Consider the following 17,500-nt stretch of genomic DNA (forward strand, 5'->3'; position numbering starts at 1 on the left):
GCAGTACTACCAGGGACGTGGTGGGGTTCAAACTCACAACCTCTCGCTTATGAAGCGAGTGCTCTTCCACTACACCACTACCGCACTTATCATATACTAACTAATTATCATATATGTACATGTAGTTATATACCCTACATACTTTTGTGCAAGTATTGCTGTTATTTTGCAATAAATTTACTATTCAAAACGTAATTTTGTTTAAAAACTAAAAATTTCTAATTTATTGTCCAGCACTGCATATATATATATATATATATATATATATATATATATATATATATATTTATTTATATATAAATTTTTGTTAATGTTATTAAATCAAGGTCCTTAAGCTGTCTTAAAGCTAATTTGACAATTTAAAACAAGAGCAGTTGTTATAGTATGCTCTGTATATTGTTATATAGTATGCTATAGTATGTATATGTATATAGTATGCTCTGTATATTGTTGTATGCTAATGTATATTGTTGTTACAGCAAATGTTACTTATTTCTAATAATTTTGATAATTGTAAAAAAATACATTTTTAACATTTTTAAACAGAAAAAAATTAAATGCTTGAATTAATAACTGCATTTTAATAATAACAGTTGAATCCTAAAACGCTTTCTTTTTCAACTCAATTCAAAATGTTAAAACAAATCATGTTATAAAATGTATAAAATAAATTTTCATTAAATAATCTTTGATCTTTTGGTAAAATTTATGTATTGTAAAAGGAAACATGATTTATAGCAATATGGACAACAAGACATTTAACAAAACTTTTGGATCCAAATAAACTTATAATGAAACGCTAATAATATTTTGATAATAAACAAAAACAATTTTATAACATCAACTAAAATATAACTTTTAATTTATTTTAAATGATGTTATCTTTTATTTATCTTTATATCCTTTGTTTATCTTTCAGGTTTTAAATCAATGATATTTGTATTTTAAAAAATACATTTAAAATAAATATCTGTCTATATCAAATCAAAAAATAATTCAAAATGTAAATAGTATGTTTCAATGTATAATCATTTTTTTTTAATTATAGAAACTCTTTATTACATTTTAACCACCATAATTTTAACATTAAAATGAACTGTTTTAATACTTTTGCATTAATAAGGTTTTGCCTACTTTGTTTTTATAACATTGGCTTAATTGAATGATATTTTCATTCTTATAGTGTTGATTAAGTAAAAGTTGCCCTTAGAGCAGTTTATAAATTTCATACTTTTATATTAAAAATATCAACTGTTTAAAATGGTCTATTTAAGTAAAATAGATCATCCAGGTCATATTTTAAAAATTCAGAAAAAGTTTGTTGTTTAGGTAAAATATCTAGAATATATTTTTCCTTAATTTTGCGTTTAGCTGAGTTGTTTCCAATTTTTTTTTTAATTTTTCCTAATTTTAGATAATGAAAGTTATCATTTTAAATCATTAACTTCGATCGATCAAAAACAAAAATTTGAAAAAAAAGGTAAAAAAACATACATTCAGAATCTTTTTGATTTTATTTAAAAAATAAAAAAACATTCCAGTCTATAAATTTGCATTTTGTAGTTTTTTAAAAAATAATAAAATTTAATTAGTTTCCTCAATTAAATTTAATTGTTTTTGTGTGTCTTTAAATTTGTCATTTTAAAGACAAAGAGTTGTTAATAGCCATTTTTTACCACCCACAATAAATTTAGATGTCAAGCTATAGGAATATATAGATATATATATATATATATATATATATATATATATATATATATATATATATAAGGGTGTTCCAAAAATCAACATTTTTTGAAAATGTCTGCTGATACTCCCTAAATGTGTTTTATGTAATAAATTAATACTAAATTTAAAAAACATCAGATGGTTCTTTAAAAGCATGTTGAGTCTCAAAAGAAGTAAAATTTTATAAAAATTTTAAAAATAATTAAAACTTATGCCCTTAAATGCTTTCAAAGCTTTTCTTGCAAAACCTTTTTATCCGGAAACTGTCTTTAAACAGAAAATGAAACTGAATTTATAAAATAATTGAACTGAAACTGTATTTACATACAAACTATCTTGACTGGTAGATCCTATTAAATCACTTTAAAAGATCTTATTAAATCACTATAAAAATCACTAGGTAAATTAAACAGTAGCTAAAGTTCTCGAATAGGGTGTTTAAAGATTTTGAATCTTTCATAATTCTCCATAAAATCAGATCACTTTTTATCAAGACACTTGATGTAAAATGTAAACAAGTTTTAAAATTTTAACATAGAACTTAGAAGTAATAATAAAAGTAAAGTAAGAATTTTACCATGACCATGTCTTCAACAGCTTGACTAGATTTTGAACCTAACATAACAAGCCCCATTCCAATACCAGCAGCTTCACCTAATATATAAAAGTATTTAAAAATAAATTTATTATAACATATAAATTTTTTAAGATCTTTCAAAAAAAAAAAAAGGGAAAAAAGAAAATATAGTTAAACTATTAAAAGTACAATTGTTGCTAGGATACTATGCTTATTATAGTAAAAAAATCCTAACACTATAAGCATAAACTTAAGCATATTATAAATTGATCAAAAGAAATAGGGTTAAAAAAAAATGAAAACTAAGATTTTGGTCTTATTGTTCAATAAAAACTGCTTAATTAAACCTGCTATAAAAATATTAAAAGATCATCTTCATATAGATTGTAGATAAACAATTTTTTTATTTTAAGACAATTTTTTTATTTTGGATTTTCGCTTTTTATATTATTTCTCTTTAAATCAAATGGTAAATAAAAAGGTAAATAAAATAGAAGACCTTTTATAAGAACCCAAGGTGAACTTCGATGATATGAGAGGAAATAAATAAATGTAATTACTTCATCAAATTTTCTTGAAATAAATTTTTTACAGTAACTTTTAAGATATCTCAAATGTTTGGCATCATTTTAACAAAAAAGTAAATTTTTTTTTTTGAATCTAATGAACCTCATAGTTAATTCTAAAAGTAAGAAGTGAAAGGTTAAGTGGATTGAACTGATGTTTAAAAATATTTGTAACTTAAACTTGTTTTATTAAACAAAAAAAGAAAAGGTTTCTTTATTTTCAGACAAACACAAAACACAAATGCTTTCAATTCAATATGAAGTTGATTAATTTTATAAAATTTCTCGTTTAGGTAGAGAAGTATCTTCTTACACTTTGCTAACATGTCATGATGAAAGATTTTTGCTTCTTAATATGCCTCTTCTTTCTTACACTTTGCTAACATACTTTGGTGAGTTAACCCCTCTGAATATTCTCCTTTTTATATTGAATAAGCACACATTTTTTAAATTTGTCAATAGTTTTTTATGTTAAGGAATGTTTGGCAATTTAACATACTTTTAAATTTGATAATACATTGGGGAACATTGATACATATCTATGTGTCCCAACTTTCCCTACTGACAACCATTTTTTTAAGTAGCCTATAATATAATAAAAAATGGCTTAGTGCAATATCAAGGAAACCAATTAGAACAACTTCTAAACCTATAATTATGGTTTCACACTCTTCAATATTTTCCAAAAAAGTTAAACAATAAGACTCAGAAGAATTTGATTCAGAATTTTCCAATAATACTGCAGTTAACTTTGTTTATACTGCTCTATGAAGGGTGAAAAATCTTTATTTTTCCTGATAAAAAGGATAAAAAAGAGTTGCTAAGCCCTGTATTCAAGAAAGGTACAAACAGGATGGTTTATAATTTTAATTTTACCTTTATAATTTTAAAATAAATTTATTTTCCTACAACATTTTTCATTAAGTAGTTGACAGCAACTTTACTTTGATGTAACATTTGAAAATAAAATAAATTATTATATAATAAATTTAAACCATATCATATAATAATGTAAAGTGTGGATACCGCAAGTATTGCTAACTTGTTATTACAACATTTTTCATTGTTAAATTTTTAAATTTTGCATCAATTAACTTTTTTTTGTAATATTTCAACTTTTTTCCTCTCTAAATTAGGGTTTCTAATTTCCCATAAATTTAGCATCCCGGTGTGTAACTTATTTATCCTGGGATTTCCCAGCATAATTTTTAATATAATAACAAGTGGTTTCTGACACAAATTTATCTTAGCACGCTAATCTATATTACTATTTAAAATAAAGTATTGTTTTAAAAAACATAAACAATCAATTGATTTGTCACTTAGTTGTGAACAAATTTTTCCCATAAATAGACCCGCAGCAGAAAAAGCCTTTCCTGATTCAATTGATGTTGGCTTGATGGTCATTAATGTGGAGTATATTCTTTCTAAACTTTCGCTACGCTTTCTAGTTGCCTCAAAAAGTTTAATTTCTTTTATGAGGTTTTTTAAATTGCTAATGTCTTCTAGAGCTGGTTTTTCTACTTATTTGACATTACAAATAGTCGCATCCAATTTTTGTTCAAGTGTCAAAATATTTTTGCCTAATAAATTTGGAGCAACAGGTTGAAGTATTGACGGGTCAGAAACCATGCTTTCATTATCACGTCTCACTTCAATTATTTCATTATTTGATGAACTAGTGCTAGCATCCTCTATGTACAACCTAGTATAATTTTTTTTTGCTGTTGCTTTTAATGCATGTTTGGGCGGTAAGAGTAGTTTGGAGTTGATATTTGATTCTTGATTATAACTAATTGGGTTGTTTAAAAATTTCAGTAGTCCAATTAAATTGGCATTTCTGTGTTCTTCAATTCTCTGCTGCACAGATTAAAGCAGTTTATTAGCTATCAAATATCAGAGATATTCAGAACTTTTTTTAAATCGATCATTGCTTTTAGTATACATGTTTTTACTTCAAGGAATCTTTCTAGCATTGCAACAAGACTATTCCACCTTGTTTTGACATCTAATATCAGCTTCAGTTCTTTATGAAACATAAATTTTAAGTAGATTTATATAACATCATTTTTAAGAGGTGATTTGCGGAACATTTGAACCACTTTTCGAACCTTCTAAATTGTTAAGGCTATACTTAGGCTATTTTGTAAATCATCAATAAACGTAACACCTGTTGAGCTTTATGACTCATCGTTACAGTCAAATATATCATCAAACCCATCGTAATCACTTTACTTTCATTGGAATCTTGCAACTGCGATTCAAATTCAATATATTTTGCTGAAGAGTCTGACTTTTTGTAAAGAACATCACATACTGCCAAATGAAATCCGTGGGCATAACACAGCTGATGTTCAATACCACTTAGCCGTCCAAACTTTTTCATTAAGAATGCTCCGTCAGTGACACTAGCTATGATGTGCTTTTTAATTGATAAATTGAAATCTGACAGTTTATTTTCAACCAGATCAACAATTTTTTTAGCATGATGATCCAGCTATCGGAGTCAATCCCAGGTTCCAAAACTTTGATAATAAGTGTAAACTTACATTTAAATAACGTCAATTTTTTAAAGACATATATTCGTCTAACGATAAAGAAATCGCGACCCGCTAGATATTTCTTTTGTTATCTCCAAAACCACAGTTTGTTTAGCTAAATCATATTGCTTTTTTTATCATACTCATAACATGGGATGGATTTTTTGGTAATAACATGCCTTTTTCAGATAATGATTTTCTAATGAATTCACTTTTTGTTAAGACATTTATTGAGAAGCCATTAACTGTTGCTAGCTTTGACACAATTACCTTGATAGTCTGCTGTTTAACAATGTGATTTTCTTTTGCACAATTTTAATTTCCAAACCAGTATCTTCATGTAGACGCTTCATATTTAAATCCATATCTTTATGTGCGCTTTTAAAAATAATAAAGGAGCCTGCTTGTCGAAAATCCTTTGCACATTATCTTTACATTGCACTTTTTGCAAATTGCAGATTCACCAGATTTTTCTTTACAAAAATACTGCCTTGCTTTTGATCCATTTACAACTGACATGGTATAACTAAAATGAATTGTAAAACAATAAAGGTTACAAATACTTCTTACATATGTATGTTATCTTACGTACAACTTTATATGTCTTTGTTTGCTGTTTTTTTAATACAAAAATTATTAAATATTTCAATAAAAGTTTCAATAAAAATTTCAGAAAAAGTTTAACTTTTTGATAATTTAGAAGTTTAAAAGTCAAACTTACTGTTTTCGTTGCAAGAAATTTTATACTCATATTTTGTAATAACGAGAAAAAGGAAAACATCGCATTGCAAATTGTAATGCATTCCTTGAGTTAGATAGTTTAAGATAGGTTAAGAAGTTTCAATAACATTTCTTGTTGTGCTAGGTTTTAATATAAGATATGAACACATAAAACACAACTAAATGCAATAATATTTTTCTTATTTTTGGTCAAATTAGTTCAAACAGTTATCATATGTAAAATTTAAAAAACAAAATGTTCCGGGATATGAGAGTGATATCCTGGGAAATCCCGCTGCCACTTTTATGCTGGGGTCCCGTTTGAGAATTTCATCACGGAAAAATGGGGTCCCGTTTGAGAAACCCTACTCTAAATCAAACTTTTTTGATAACTTTTTAATTGTACAACTAAAAATATCCATTTATCCCCACCTAAAAACAATAATAATAACAATATATTTCTTTTTTAATTACAAAAACATTCCTAAGCTATTTATAAGTTCATATGCCTCTCATATGAGGAAAGGGGGGAGCCAGGATTGAACCACATGACACTGCTGCTATAGCCGGATGAAAATCCAATAACTAAGCAGCCCACTAACTGATCATAATACAACAATTTAAAAATTAATAAAACACTTTGGTTTATTTTGTATATAATAATAAATATACCAGTCACTGCGTCATCTTGGTAAAGATTAAACTTCAATTGCTCGTAAATATCTTTAAAAAGCAATAAGAATTTTATTTTCTTATTATATAATTTAAATATTTTTAAAAAGCAATAAGAAATTTAAATAAAATGCATTAAGTTTTAAAACAAAAATTTAAAAAGAAATTTAAATAATATTGCAACATTTATTCACAACATATAATATATTAGTCTATTCTATACACATAAATATTGCAACATTTATTCACAACATATATTATATTAGTTCTATACACATAAATATTATACACAAACTATTATAAGAAAAAATAAATAAAACTACAAAATATAACTTAAAAAAAAAATTAATTTTAGGGTAAGTTATACCCTTAGCAGAAAATTATACATTTAAGGTAAAAAATTGTATGACAAATGATTATTTGTATTATAATTTTCTAACTTAGAAGGTTAAAAATTATACGTTACTAAGGGTATAATTTTACTAAATAATGATAAGACAAATTTTGCAACAAAATATATACTACTTCAGCATGTGTGTATCCATTGTTTATAACTGATTATAACATATCTTTGTGCATCTATACCTTATATTAACAAATGGCTTCTACTTTACATCTCCTCAAATTATCTTGCACTACTGAACATGGAAACCATATATCCCATCTATTATAAAGTTAGCATTTGCTAAGACCTCTTCAATGCAGTTTTCTTACTCCTGATTCCATTTGCTATCTTTATAAATCTTATATCCATCCTTGTATGAAAAAATGTTGTTATATTTGGACAGTTACTTCTAATCATGCTCTTCTTTTTTAAGCAAAAAAATGTCCAAAAATGCATTTTAAATATATTCAAAAATTTTTTTGTTTTTAAAATGTTTTTCTTACTTTGCAATATTTTGCACTTGCCAATATTTTGTATTTTTATTTATGTATTACATATATTGTTATGGATAAAACAATGGAAGTGCTAACAAAAGAACCTTATTTTTAATTGCTAGTTTGTATCTTAGTTTTCATAAGTTGGATCAATGTTTTAAAATTACTAAATTAATTATTTCTTTATGCAACTTTGTAGCTGCATCTTTGAAGTATTATATTTGCGTCAAGTACATATCATATATATCCATTTACAGTTCTGTTTTTTTGCAGTATGCATAATTCAATGCAATTTTCTTTTTAATTCACATTTTTGAGATGACCTTGATTTGCGTGGAATTTAACTTGTGAAATTTGCAAGTAAAAAGTCTAAAGCCTAAAGTTGTTTTTCTCTATATTTGCTAAATAATGCACATTAAGATGGGTCATATCACTTTAAGAGTTGTAACTTTGCTTTTGGACATAATATGAAAACCTTTGGACATGATATGCAAAACCTGGGAAGATATTGTGAGTCATCTCCAGTTGCAATAATGATGTAACAATAAAAGGAAGATTACTTTTAAAAAAGACCTTAAGCTAATAAAACTAATTACAACCTAAATTTCTCCAGTACAATTTATTAAGTTTTTTAATTGTGCAAAATTTCAAAAAAGTAAATTTATGGTTAATAAAGTAAAATATAAAAAATATTTCATTGTATTCTATAATATACACATATATTCACTATATAAAATATTCACTATATAAAACATGCATAACAATTCACTCTATAGAAAAAATAAGCAACAACATATATTATCATTATTTTATAATGTATTTATTGTATGTTTAGATAACTAAATAATACAATTGAATAAACAGAGTGTTTTAATATCATCATAATACTTTAAGTATTACCAGTTTGCTGTGTTCCCATAGCAGCAAGTCCAAGCCCTAAAGATCCACCATGTCTGACCATCTGGTAAATAAAGATTAATGTCAAATCAATCAAATGTAAAATATTACTTACATCTTTCAATCTTATACTAATGGATCTCAAATCAGAAATTTGAGAATTTAATTATGACCGAAAAACATTTTATATTTTTAGATATATATATAAAACTAAGGGATATAAATTTATAAAAAAATAATTCAAAATAAATATTCAAAATAAATATTCAAAATAACTGCTTACATCATTAGTTGCATTTTTTAGTTGCTGAAGAAGATACTCCTTTATACTGTTGCCATGGTTTGCATGAATTAATCCTAAATAAATTTAAAAAAATAAATCAAACACAAGCTATAAAAATTTAGCATTAAAAGAGAAAAAAAATTCAACTTATAATTATCAATGACTGGTTGTTTTTTTATTTTAGAATCATTAGAAACTAACTTCTTTTCAAATTAACTTTATAAAAAAATGTATGAAAAAAACCAGTGTAAAATTTATTTAAACATCATAACCAGAAGTAAATCACTGATTATACTTCTAATTATTTACAGAATCTTCCATTTTACATAACCAATTAGAGTCTTCCATTTTACATAACCAATCACAGTCTTACATTTTACATAATCAGTCACAGTCTTAAATTTTACATAATCAATCAGCCTTACATTTTACATAATCAATTGTTAACAAATAAAAAAATAAATAACTTTTTTTGAACAGATTCATTAATGCATTTCTAGTCTGGGATTATTATTATTCACTATATCCTATTACCCATTGCAAAAATATGTTTTTATACATATTTTTCTAGATATATTGGTTCTTTCCAATAATTATAAAAGAAATTTAAAACTATAAAAAATACATAATAGTTACTAATGTAAAGAAATAAGATATAAAAAGTACCTAAAGCATACAATCCGCCCCCTTCTTGGTAAGCACTACCAGCGCTTCCATCTTTTGGAAGATATGAACCCATCAACTTTAATGATTCCTTTTCATGCCCCTATTTATATATATATATATATATATATATATATATATATATATATATATATATATATATATATATATATATATATATATATATATATATATATATATATATATATATATATATATATATATATATATATATATATATATATATATATACAAACACACACACACAAATCTATATTTCTTATTACTTTTTAAAGATATACATAAATTCATATATGACATTGCAAATAACATACCTTATGAATAACTCCTAAGCTAGCTGTTGCAGTAAACTTTGCCCAGTTTGTTGCTCTTGCAAGCCATTCAAGGTTATTTCTCAAAAATGTGTCACTTGTTGTACCACAATGCATAAATGCATTTGCAATGACAGTTGCAGAATGACATATTGAATTTCGTACAATCTCCTTTAAAATATTAACTTTTCTTTCAAAAACAAAATTAATTATTCATTTCACCATTTACTTAGTCATTTTTCAATTCATATTATTATAAACTAAAGTTATAAATTTGTACATAATTTATGCACAAAAGTAATCTAAAAAATTATATTACAAAGTATATATATATATATATATATATATATATATATATATATATATAATATATATATATATATATATATATATATATATATATATATATATATATATATATATATATATATATACATATATATATATATATATATACATATATATATACATATAAAATTACAGGAAATAAAAATGAAGAAGTAATTTTTTTTTGCTAATTAAATAAATTCATATAATTAACTAAGTTTTTGAACTATTTTTTTTTTCACTTTATTTAATTGTTTTGTAAAAGCACTAAATGAAATAACTTTTAAAAGTTTAAGCAGAAGACAAATCTTTAAAAAGGATATAAGAGGTTGATATTTATTCATCTTGTCTACAACTAACTCAGATCATAAAAGTCATTCCTTCATTTCATATAAGAATGAGTTAGCATTGTAATCAGGACTATCCCAGAAGCATAAGAAACATACTCGACTATTGTAACTCACCTGTATTTCCTGAAGAAGTGTTACTATGTTGAGATCTTCACAATTATTTCAGACATGCTTTCTGTATTTTATTACTTGAAGTATTAGTGTCATGAATTCACAATATTTGCAATCAGAATAGACAATATTGTGATTATGAAGCTAAAAAGCATTATGGACCTAATAAACCTATAAACAGTTTCTAATAATCTGATTAAGGGTCAAAGCTAAGCTTGTGAAACAGATTGCTAACAAAAATGTGGACAGTGTTGCATGTCCAGTTCTGAAATGATTGATATTATTTTCAAGCAGCAGTTAACTCCATTGTTAAGAAAGACCCCAGAAGCTGTACCTTTACTTCGGATAGTAAGCTAAAAGCTAACTATCTGAAGTAAAAGCTAAAAGATCTTTTGAATATATTATAGCTGATTTGTTTTTCTCAGTAATCCCTGCTATGTTGGTCATGCAAAAGTAACTAAACACTATTGATAAATTCATGCTACAGAATGGGTATAAAGAAAAGCAACTTCAAATAAAAATTTTTTAATGGCCAGTGTTATAAAACAACTCTCAACAGGCTATTATTTTTTTTTTAATTATTAAAAAATACTCTTTAAAAAATAATTACATTTTTGTATTTATACTTTTAATTTTACCTTTGTATTTTTAAGTATAAGTAAATCTGCATGATTGTTGCGTATTAAAAATTCAAGATGCAATTTTAAAGTAGCATCTCCACCAAGGATGTCTATAAGTTTTTCTATTCTGTGATTATAGTCACTGCTCTCCTGAAACATGGATATATATATAATAAATATTGATAAATACTTACAATAAAGATTATAATGATGAATTTTAATAAACATTAATAACTTTTACTTATTAGAAAATATTAAATAATACATAGTTACTCACTAACAAAATATCTTCTTTATTACTTTCTAAATTTTCAGTTGTGTCCATAGGTGTCTCTGAAACACTAAAGATTACCAAAAATTACAATATAAGTAGTATAAATTTATTAAAAGTGTTTACTATTATTATTCTAAACATTTTGTTATTTTTTAAAATGGTTAAAGTTAAAAAGTTTTTGTTTTTTTTATAATTGGTTACAAATTAGTTTACAAATGCTAGAAACACACACACATTATCACTTAAAATGTGCTCCTTGTTGTCAAATGTCAGAATATAAACACTTTATCACTTGTAATGTGCTCATTCATCTTTGTTGTCAAATGCTTGGAGGTTTACCCAATATAACTAGAATTAGTGAAAGAAAATTCGTAGGTAACGTTAGATATGAGTAGCTTAGGAGTAAGGAACTCTTGTGCAAAAACTATTTTGTAATTTTTTTGTGAAATTAAATAATACATCTTTACAATATTATAAAAAAATTTTATTGATTATAATTTTTGTGAAATTTGAGTAAACGTCAGTTAAACATATCTTAAATTAGAATCTTTATATATATAAATTATTTTTTTTTAATCAACATATGATTTGATCTTAGTGTCAATAATGTCTTGTGAAAAACTTATCATTTTTTAAAACTAAAGAAATTTTTTTATGTCTTTATCAAATCCAAACCATGTACTGATTTATATGTATAATCAATCAAACAATGAATTCAACCAACTTTGTACTAGAGTATAAAAAACCTAAAAATATTTTTTAAAAGACCTGTGTATACTTTTTTTTTTTTGTAATAAACTGGTGTAGAGAGTAAATTAGAACTTTTAGTATATCTGAAAATGCAACTTGATTATTTTCACATTTTCCCATATCAAGTTTTTATGTTGTTTATTAAGATGTTTAAAAAACTCCTGAGCTTCCAACTCTGAATTAATAAAAGCAAAAATGTCATCTTCATAACATTTATAAAAAACCTGTACAAAAGATGAGCAAATGTTAACCCATGTTTGCTCATGGAACAGACTAGAATTGCTTATTAAAAATAGTGTTAGAGGTGAACAGATTGCAATGCCATCCTATCGATCATAATATTTTTAATAAGAAATGAGTTTTAGAAAAATATTTTGATCTCTAAAGTATATCTAAAGTTTGTAAGTGTATGATATATTTTCATATATACATGCTTTGTGTACAACAAAAACAAAAGCAAAAAAATATATATATATATAGTATTATGAAATATATACCTGTCTATGTTACTTTTGGAAGAATCACTAGGTGGAGCTGTAAGTGTAGGTGATTTTTTAAAGGAACTTTTAATACCATTTAAAAATTGTTGAGATGCATTTTCATATAAGTCAAAAGCTATCTGATATCCCATTAGACTGTCATTCTCACTGCTCCTCATAAGTTTTTCTAAAATATTTGCTACTGAGTCTGGATCATCAAGAAAAATCAAACACTAAAATAAATAAATATATAACAAATGATAATTTGTTGTATCCATTTGATATAACAAATAATAAATGTAAATAGGTATGTACTTGGAAAGAAATATATACAAAGACTGTCACAACTTAACAATTATAAGTAAAAACCTATTTAATAATAAACTGGTATAAATACAATAAATATGTTAAATCTTTATAAAAATTTTTTACTTTTCTGAATTGTTTTAAATTTTATTTACCTGTGTAACACTTATATGGTCTGGTGTCGCTAAGCTCAAATAGAGTTTTACTAATATACGAAGAATCTAAAAAAAAATAAGGGAGATAAAATTAAATATAAAAAAATTTTAATTTAAAGTTAAATAGTTGAAAATTATTTAGATGTGTATATATATATATATATATATATATATATATATATATAACTATACTAATTCATATATATATATATGAAATAGTAAAGCTATATATATATATATATATATATATATATATATATATATATATATATATATATATATATATATATATTATTTTCACCACCACCACCACCACCACCACCACCACCACCATCATTAGGGAATCCAATATAGTATACCGGGATACCGAAAACCAGGATTTCAGTATCCCGGTATACCGGGATTTGTTTGGTTGTTTTTTTATTAATTATTTTTAGCAATATTTGTATACTTCATGAACTTTTTTAAATTGATTTATAACGAAAGTTTTAATTAAAGTATTACAACATTTAAGTAGATATTAAAATGCAACTATTTTTGAGACGTATCACATTCTTGTATTTCAGATTATAAATATACAAAAATTTGTAAACATTCTATTATGTGTTTAAACTCTTTGTTTGAGTAAAAACCTAATATATAAAAGTAAAGTCATCTAACTCTAATTCATTGACAAATCTTTGATGAAACTCTTCTCATTATTACTTGACTTATTTTTAAAATAATTAAAATTCCCACAAGGTTTATAATTATGGGTTGTTGTTTTTATTTTTTTTTTGAAACAATCATAAGTGCGTATACTTTAAAGCAATGCATTAAACATTCTTTAGCTCTTGAGTTCTTGATTTTATATTTTTAGCTATACGGCAAGGATCTAAAAGTAAAAAACGAGTTCACATTTTTACAAATTACAAAATCTTTATTACCTATTTCTTTAATAGTTTTTTTAAAATAATTACCAAGAACAACTTTGGTAAGTTTAAAAAATTAACATTTTTAAGTTTAAACTTATTTAAATTCATTTCATTTAAATATTAAATGTTTATATCAGTCACATTATGTGACTGATATAAACATTGTGAGGATAAAATATGTGACACATATTTACAAATTGAGATAATATTCTAATTTAGCCGATGGAGAGTGAAATTAAAAAGTTTATTGAGCATTCAAAAGGCAGAGATAAATATTCGGTTTGATTTTTCTTTCTCAAAGATGAAAAAGGGCAAAGTGTAAGAAGTGTGCAAAAATTATAAAAACAGCAGGTGGCTCAACAAGCGGCCTTCATACACATTTAAAAACAAAGTATGATGTAATATTATGAAAACAAGATGCTATTGAACCTCTTGGTGAATCTAGTTCAATATCTGATACGCCCCCTCCAAAAATTACTGAATATTTTAAACAAACTACAGAAGACTCGCTGGCAACAAAACTCTGGATGCTGGATTTTAAGAGTTTATTTTCATGGAATAAAAGATAAAGGTTCTACCAAATAGATCAATAAATTTGCATTCTTTTCAAGTTTTTGTGATTCTTAAATTTATTTACTTTGCTTTAAAAGTTTAAAATATTAAATACCGGTATCCTGTATTATATTTTTATAACACCGAAATACCGGTATTGATTTTTTGACTGGTATTGGATACTCTAATCATCATCATCATCATGATCATCATCATCATCATCATCATCATCATCATCATCATCATCATAACTGAAAAATAACTAAATATAGTCAACAAACTCCTAAATTATTGTTTTTAATCATAAAATAATAATAAATACAAGTAAAACCACTTAAAAACTATCAAATGTACAAACTATCACCATATGCCATTTGTATGCGCAAATAAGCAGTTTAATGCAATAAACACTGTCAAAACTGCATTTTCTATATCTCACAAAAAAATTTTAGTTTGACCCAAAATTTATTTCTTAAATTTAAATAGATATCTAAAGACAGGTAAAGTTTTAATTTTAATGCGCAAGCAATAAGCCTTTAAAATTGAGTCAGAAACATTAAGGTGACAATTTTTTTAGCATACTTGTTGTCACACACACACACACACACACACACACACACACACACACACACACACACACACACACACATACACACACACACACACACACACACATATATATATATATATAAATATATATATGTATATATATATATATATATTGGAATTAGAGACCACATTTGGCTATGTCAACCTAACTGCTGAGCTAAAAGTGTTTAAATAACCTTGTTGTACTCTTACAAAGTTGTAATCTTGATTGTAATTTATTGAATAACATTAATGTAATTCAGTAACACTTGATTTTAATTTATTGAATAACACTAATGTTATTAATATGTAAAATAAAATATTTTATTCAAAAAAAGGAGATTTTTTTTTTGGTAAATAATTTTTGTTCATTTTTAAATATGAGATCTGGAGCATTCTGTGTCTAATGATAGCATCATCATTAGACATTCAGAATATTGCCAACTTAATACAACATTGCAAAGGTTGCATCTTTTTATCGAGCTCGACACTTTCTTACTTCGGATTCTATCTCTATAAATCTCAAATCCGGCCTTGTATGGAATACTGTTGCCATATCTGGGGCAGATCTTCTAATGATGCCCTTTCTCTTTTAGACAAGGTGCAAAAATGCATTGTAAACATAGTTGGACCTGCTCTTGCAGCCAACCTACAACCATTATCACATCATCGTAATGTTGCTTCTCTTTTTCTTTTCTACAAATTCTATAATGGGCACTGCTCTAAAGAGCTAGCATCTCTTGTGCCATCTTCTAAATCTCATTCTCGTGTTACTCGTCATTTAATTAAGTCTCATCTTATTTTTGTGACTGTTCCTAAGTGCTCCAAAAACTCTTATTCATCTAGTTTTTTTTCCTCGAACATCAGTTCTTTGGAATTCCTTTCCTTCATCTTGCTTTCCTGATTCATATAATTTGCAATCCTTTAAGTCGTCTGTCAATCGTTATCTTGCTCTACAACCTTCATCTTTTCTCTTCCAGTAACTTCCAACTTTAATAAGTGGTTGCTCGCAGCCTTGTTGGAAGCAAAAATGTAAAAAAAAAAACAAAACATCTGCAAGTTCAGAACTTCAAAACTTGCCACCACAATTAGTAATACCTGAACTATTGCAGCCAAATAAAAAAACTTGACATAGAGTTAATGTTAGGAGGTGAAAAAGAAAATGGAAAACTCTTATTGACATTCCGATCCAAAATACATTTTTAAATGAAAAAAACATTACAATTATTAACATAATAAAGGAAGAAGATAAACAGATTTTTTTTAAATTATGAAAATAATTAAAAAAAAAAGTGTTTCAACTAGTGCTGGTCTTGTTTTAAACTCAAAAAGTGTTTCAAACCTAAAATAGCCATTTATTTTTTATCTATTTATATCTCCTCCATTCTTTATTGAACACACTTTGCTTTTTCTTAGATCAAAATTTTATAGTCAGTTTTTGTCAAACCCTGAGAAATATAAATCTCTATTTTTACCACCTTTATTTTGATTTTTCTAAAAACTTGTTTTTGAGTAAAATTTGTAAAAATTAATCTTTACTAGAGTGATAAAATACAATTTTTAACATGATCAGATGAAATTTGGACAACTTTAATTGAACTTTTTTCAAAAAATTTAATTTTAACAACTATATTTAAAACAACAGATCCATACATAGATTTTTATGAGTGTGTAGTTAAGATAATATATGATTCGTTTTTGCAATCTCATGCAATAAATTAAAAAACAAAATTTTGAAACTTTACATCAAAAGTCAATTGTTCTTATATTCAATAATTTCAAAAGTTTTAAAATCAGCTGTTAGAATTGGAAGAACATAATTATAAAAAAAAAATTATAATTTCGGTTTAATTAAATAAGTGGAAGAAAATTAAGATTAATTGACAGAAAGAAGACAAAATCAATAGTCAACTTAGTTCATTTATTTCAATTCTATTCAGTAACAAAATTTAGCTAAAAAGTTTAAATGCAGTTTCATTCAATGAGTATAGAAAACAAAATTCATGTATCAAAAAAGTGATGGGAACAATCATAACAATTGGATAAGTTTAAAATTTGTTAAGTTGAAAAAATATTTGTGCATTTTAGAAGACAATACTATCTACTCTAAAAAAGATAATTTGATGCTTCAAAAATGTTTTGACTGATAATAGCATTGATTAATTATCAATGCTATTATCACTTGATATTATCATTTGAGTTGAAAAATTAGTTCCC

At 25.1% G+C, this 17,500-nt stretch overlaps 1 protein-coding gene across 1 annotated transcript in view; it reads right to left on the reverse strand.

Annotated features, from left to right (window-relative positions):
• The window catches only part of LOC100199064 (26S proteasome non-ATPase regulatory subunit 1), an 85,541-nt gene that overhangs the window by 35,263 nt on the left and 32,778 nt on the right, over positions 1–17,500 (reverse strand). Inside the window, exons 9-18 of the mRNA XM_065787984.1 lie at positions 13,230–13,295; positions 12,787–13,001; positions 11,543–11,606; positions 11,284–11,415; positions 9,861–10,028; positions 9,529–9,628; positions 8,863–8,936; positions 8,583–8,643; positions 6,804–6,854; positions 2,306–2,382 (exon numbers count right to left, since the gene is read on the reverse strand). Coding sequence (XP_065644056.1) covers positions 2,306–2,382; positions 6,804–6,854; positions 8,583–8,643; positions 8,863–8,936; positions 9,529–9,628; positions 9,861–10,028; positions 11,284–11,415; positions 11,543–11,606; positions 12,787–13,001; positions 13,230–13,295 — 1,008 coding nt within the window. The remainder of the gene's footprint in view (positions 1–2,305; positions 2,383–6,803; positions 6,855–8,582; positions 8,644–8,862; positions 8,937–9,528; positions 9,629–9,860; positions 10,029–11,283; positions 11,416–11,542; positions 11,607–12,786; positions 13,002–13,229; positions 13,296–17,500) is intronic.

Source organism: Hydra vulgaris, chromosome 01 (genome assembly GCF_038396675.1).
Source record: "Hydra vulgaris chromosome 01, alternate assembly HydraT2T_AEP".
In the NCBI taxonomy this organism is placed as follows: domain Eukaryota; kingdom Metazoa; phylum Cnidaria; class Hydrozoa; order Anthoathecata; family Hydridae; genus Hydra; species Hydra vulgaris.